Below are 6,001 nucleotides of genomic sequence, written 5' to 3'. Positions count from 1 at the left end.
TACACACCAAAGACCTCAGGACCACTTTGAATTCTGTCCTAGTAAACATCTTTACTAGGAAGAAGGAAAGAGAACCTGAGCGAATGTTGATCAGTATTGTGAAGACGTTGAAATATTCCTTATAATTACATGCCCAAGTGCAGGGAGGGAAGAATTATCATCCCATTGTGCAGATGAGCAAATCAAGGCTAATAAAGTTCATTAAGTCTAATATGACACTGATGGAGAATAGTGAAATCAGGATGCCAACCTAATTTCAAAAACCATGCACATCCTACCTCACCATGAAATAGAGTCCCTCTCAGTCCATGTATAGCACTTCCTGTTGAGTAGTCAAGTCAGAATTCACTTGTGGGTGTGTGTTACTAGCTGCGAGGCCCTGGGTGAAGTATCAGCTCTGTGGGTTTAAATGTCTTCTCTATGGAATGGAGAGAGTAATGATACCCACCTCACAGGGCTCAGGTAAGGAGTCACCGAGCTGATGCACCTAAAAGGGCTCAGAACAGTACCTGGCACATAGGAAATGTGCAGTAAAGTTGTTTGTTAATTGTTGTCATCACCTGTTACTTCATGAATAATAGCAGAAAGCACATATCATGGCTGGGCATTCAGGCATTATCTCAGTACAGCTCTGTAGGTGGTTTGTAATAAATAGCTGTGTTTTTTAGGTTTCGGTGTTTATATATGAAGGACCCACCCTCGGTCTTCTCCATTGGTTCATACATTTACGGGAGAGAAAGGGAATTTCTTAGATTGTTTACACACTTTTGTTTCAGCAGCAAATACCCTTTAAAAATACAGATAGACGCACGGCTGCTTCTATCTGGGTGAGGTGACGTCCAGTTCTCACCCACCCTTCTGCCTGACAGTTCCCTACCAGCTCATTGTCTTGGGTACTTCTGGGAAGCCCTGGATGTCAACGTAATGCAGGCTGACAACCACCCATCCACAGAGCACACAACAAAACACATCGAACAGGGGCTGAGAAATAATATGAATTCTCAGTATCTGCGATAGACAGGTGTCCGGAAGTCCCTCCTCCCATTCTGAAATGGTCTCCACTCAGTAGAGTCACCGTTGGCTGCTTTGTCTCCCCGGCAGGGTCTACAGTTTGGCACCCATGAACTGGAGGAGATGGGAGCCATGTTCTGCCTGGGTCTCCTCATCTTGGAGCTCAAATCCGTCACCTGCAGCCATCAGCTCCTGAGCCGTGCGGCCACCCTACTGAATGCTGAGGAGGAAGTGCTGGACCTCCACCTCCAGAGGTAGGATGCTCACAGGGGTGGGAGGGGGATTTTTACCTTTGTGCTGCTATGGGAGAATATGTCAGAAATGAAAGTCCAGTGGACCTACGGGGCTTTGACAAACAAGCATGGAGGAGCTACCAATCAGAGCCAGACCCGCGATACCCTCACTTCCTGCTGAACACAAGGAGGACGCTGCGTACGCGTACACAGAAATGCAAGTATAAAGTTACATGCATTTATAAATGTGTATAATTGATACAACGTGCTTATGGTAATGAAGATGCAGCTTGGTGTGACACACGTGCACAACTACCACTATCTACATATGCTTGTATTTGCCGGTTGTGTGTTTATATCTGTACAGATCTCATTTGGGAGCCATTGCATAGCAAAACAAAATGGCAGCATCTGGGCACTTGGGGACAAGAAATGCTTTAATCCTTCTGTCCTTAGATAACGACATTCCTGCTCAGAATATGAGAGGGATCACCTAAAGACGGAGTCCACATTGACCTGGAGGACCTGACTTAGCCATGGCAGGGAAGGGTGGGGCTCTGAAAATGATGACGGTTGTTAATGGGTGGGGGGGGGGAACCATTATCTAAAGGAGCCCTTCTGGTGTGCTTTCCTGTGGACAGATATTTTAGACTTGACCAAAACAGTTTCAGGGGGCCAGAAAAGATGATACAATGGCCATGCAAGAGAGGAGAGGATCAGGAAAAGTCGGAGCCCGGGCTAAGATGCCACATTTAAAGGGAATGGCTGTTAGGGGAAGAAGTGTTGACTGGTAAATAAGGGGGGAAAAAAATCTCATGTGGTACGTCATGTCCAAAGGCAGGGAGAAAGCCGTTAATACTGAGGTCATCTTATTTCTAGCTCATTTTCATTCATTTTCCTCCTGCCACCGTTCGGCGGCTGCTCCAGTGCGACTTCTCAGCAAATGGCCAGTCAAGGCTAGAGTGATCTAGCAGCATAAAGTAATACTGCTTTGGAAGGCACCGGCTTCCGTGAGACTTAGTTACCTAAGCGCCGTAATTAACTCCCTCATCACCCTGTGCTATAGATCACAGACAGGGGGGACGCTTCCGTCAATGGGGGTCTCATTGCTCTCCAGCGTTCGCTGCCGCCAATGTCTTTTGTTGTGACATCACACCCCTTCCTTCTGCCCCTGCCCCTGTCACTGCCCCTCCGTGGCCCGAAGGCATGGCATCCTTGTGATGTCTCAGCCTGTCCCTCGGATGGCAAGCGCTTCCACCCGCCAGGATAGATATTTCAGCGTGTCTTTTCATCTTTGCCTTGGCGAAGCCGTCTTGGGTGCAGGCACGCCGGAATTTTCTTCCTCTTTCCTGCCCCTCTCACCCCCCGCCTCTGCTACTCATTGAGGGAAGATTGAGGAGCCTGGCACTGCCTGCTTTCCCCGGATTGATTGTGCCCGTCTGTTTGATCCAGTGTAGTAAGGATTAGTTGCCGGTACACTGGAACAAGAAGGAATCTATCAAAGAAGTGCCGTTTCTAATTCCACTCTAAAGAATTCGGTGTCAGGCTCCAGATAGAACGGGTGCTGTGTGGGTTATCATAAGAACATAGCCTTACCTGCCCCCAGTGCCGTCCCACACAACCGACTACTCATTTTTCAGTTGGAACCAGTCCAAGGACACTGAAGCTTCAGGTCCTCGATGGCCTCTCTGAATCTGGTGCAGCTTCAGGGCAGGGTGCCCACTCATAGGATGTGATTAATATGTACACACATAGATTTGAATTAAATTTGAGAGGCGTGGAGTTTGGTGGAGAGCAGCAGGAGGAAACGACTTCATCCAAACGTTGGTATCGTAACATACTTGTCTATTCATGGAGGCAGTTGATCAAAACAGATTGTGGTTCCTGCTCACAGGACCTGCAAACTACGTGCTGGAGAGGGAAATTCCCCAGAAAATGCCTTGATCTAGGAAATATTTCAGCCACTAAGTGTATGTTCATTAAAGGATAACAGAGGGGAACTTCATAAAATGAAATCTATTGGTCTGAAACCAGCAATAGGCTGTGAGCGTACCCTCTGATTAGTTTCTGATGAATAAGGCTAAATAATGAGTTATGGAATTGTGTTAGCAACAGGATTCTTATAGTACAAAGGGTGGAACTGACGTTTGTCAGCATAACTTTATATGCTTAGTTTAAAGAGGAGACGTTTGCCAAGCCCCTTCCCTCCTGCGTCTGCCTTAGGTGTGTTGCCATCATTCTGTATAACAGAGTTGCATACTTCAGGACGGTTCTTCTGTTGCACAGAAGGAAACACGAGAAAAATAAGAGTGGGGGGCTCTTCCCTAAAAGTTCTCCCTCAGAGAAATGTGAGGACATGGTGTTTCGAATGTTCTGGGCCCCACAGAGTTCAAACCCCTGGGGGTGATGTGCTGGGAAGACAAAGCATGTCTGTGCTCTCTGGACATCATGTTTTGGACACTGGGTTTCATGCTTCATTTACCATAAAAACAATTAGAGTGTAGTCACTATCCACAGAGCAACTTATCATTTTCATGAGCCAGACAAAGAGCAGGGATGGTGGATCTTTGCCCAGTGGCTGAAGCTTATAATGAAGTATACACATGCTCTGTTTGGGTTTGTCTTGTACAGTCCTTGCTTTGCCCATTGCTCATTTAAGAAATGTCTGCGTCTATGATTATTTCACCGTTAATTATGACAGACCCTCAGCTAATGTCATAAATAATGGTGAAAAACTGATGCTGTTTGCTCTGCATTCAGGGACAAAACAGGGTTGTCCCCCATCACCACTGTTGTTCAACATAGTATTAGAAGTCCTGGCCAGAGCAGTCAGGCAAGAGAAAGAAATAAAAGGCATCCAAATTGGGAATGAAGAAGTTAAATTGTCACTTTTTGCAGATAACATGATTCTTTATATAAAAAACCCTAAAGACCCCACCAAAAAGCTATTACAAACAATAAACAAATAGAGTAAAGTTTCTGGCTACAAAATCCACATACAAAAATGCATTGCATTCCTATATACTAACAATGCAATTTCAGAAAAAGAAATGAAAACTACAATTCCTTTTGCAATTGCAACAAAAAGAATAAAATCCCTAGGAATAAACTTAACAAAAGATGTGAAGGACGTACACACTGAAAATTGTAAGACATTTTTAAAAGAAATTGAAGACGACACAAAGAAATGGAAAGACATTCTGTGTTCATGGATTGGAAGAATCAACATAGTTAAAATGGCCATATTACCCAAAGCAATATACAGATTTAATGTCATCCCTGTCAGAATCCCAATTGCATTGTTTAAAGAAATAGAACAAAAAAATCATCAGATTTGTATGGAATCACAAAAGACCCCGAATAGCCAAAGCAATCCTGAGAAAAAAGAATAAGGCCAGAGGTGTCACACTCCCTGACTTCAGCTTGTACTGCAGGACAACAATAATCAAAACAGCGTGGTATTTGCAGAAAAACACACAAACCAATGGAATAGAATTGAGGATCCAGAAATAAACCCACATAAGTAAGGACAGATAATTTTCTACAAAGGAGCCAAAATCACAATGGGGAAAAGAAAGCCTTTTCAATAAGTGGTGCTGGGAAAATTGGAAAGCCAATGAAACGAGACTGCTGTCACCATGTACAAAAATTAGCTCCAGATTATCAAAGACCTAAACATAAGACCTGAAACAATAAACTGCATAGAAGAAGGCGTAGGTACTAATGGACCTTGGTAACTCATATAGCTCAACAACAAAAAGACAAACTATCCAATTAAAAAATGGGCAGAGGAGCTGAACAGACACTTCTCCCAAGAAGACATGCAAATGGCCAAAGATACATGAAAAAATGCTCAAATTCGCGAATTATTAGGGAAATGCAAATCAAAACCACAATGAGATACCACCTCACACCTGTTAGAAAGGCATCATCAGCAAGACAAATAATAACAAGCGTTGGAGAGGCTGTGGAGATAAACCCTCATACACTGTTGGTGGGAATGTAAATTGCTACAGCCGCTATGAAAAACAGTATGGAACTTCTTCAAAAAATTAAAAATAGAATTACCATATGACCCAGCAATCCCTCTTCTGGGTACCTACCCCCAAAATTTGAAAACATTCATCCATAAAGATATATGCACTCTGATGTTCATTGCAGCATTATTCGCGGTGGCCAAGACATGGAAAAAACCAAAGTGTCTTCGATAGATGATTGGATAAAGAAGACATGGTACATATACACAATAGAATACTACTCTGCCATAAGAAAAGATGAAATAGTGCCATTTGCGACATCATGGATGCATCTTGAGAATATTAGGCTAAGTGAAATAAGTCAGAAAAAGTTGAGAACCATGTGACTTCACTCATATGTGGGATATAAAACTGAAAGCAACAAAGGAACAAGACAAAGAAACAAAAACTTGTAGACACAGACAACAGTTTAGTGGTTACCAGAGGGTAAGGGGGGGGGTGGTAGATGAGGGTAAAGGGGATCAAATATATGGTGATGGAAGGAGAACTGACTCTGGGTGGTGAACACACAATGTGATATATAGATGATGTATTACAGAATTGTACACATGAAACCTATGTAACTTTACTAACAATTGTCACCCCAATAAATTTAGTTAAATAAAATTTTTTAAAAAATGGCTTGTGCTTCAACATAGTTCTGGAGGTTCTGGCCACAGCAGTCAGACAAGAAAGTGAAATAAAAGGCATCCAAATTGGAAAGGAGGAAGTAAAATTGTC

At 43.3% G+C, this 6,001-nt stretch overlaps 1 protein-coding gene across 1 annotated transcript in view; it reads left to right on the top strand.

Annotated features, from left to right (window-relative positions):
* LOC109394765 (cytosolic carboxypeptidase 4-like) overlaps positions 1-1,269 on the top strand; it is a 338,338-nt gene extending 337,069 nt beyond the window's left edge. Inside the window, exon 9 of the mRNA XM_019665197.1 lies at positions 1,102-1,269. Coding sequence (XP_019520742.1) covers positions 1,102-1,269 — 168 coding nt within the window. The remainder of the gene's footprint in view (positions 1-1,101) is intronic.
* Positions 1,270-6,001: the final 4,732 nt, after the last annotated feature.

The sequence above is a fragment of the Hipposideros armiger genome, unplaced genomic scaffold (genome assembly GCF_001890085.2).
Source record: "Hipposideros armiger isolate ML-2016 unplaced genomic scaffold, ASM189008v1 scaffold_436, whole genome shotgun sequence".
Lineage (NCBI taxonomy): Eukaryota > Metazoa > Chordata > Mammalia > Chiroptera > Hipposideridae > Hipposideros > Hipposideros armiger.
The sequence above is the reverse complement of the archived record's forward strand: the minus strand, read 5'-3'. Positions and strand labels throughout refer to the sequence as shown.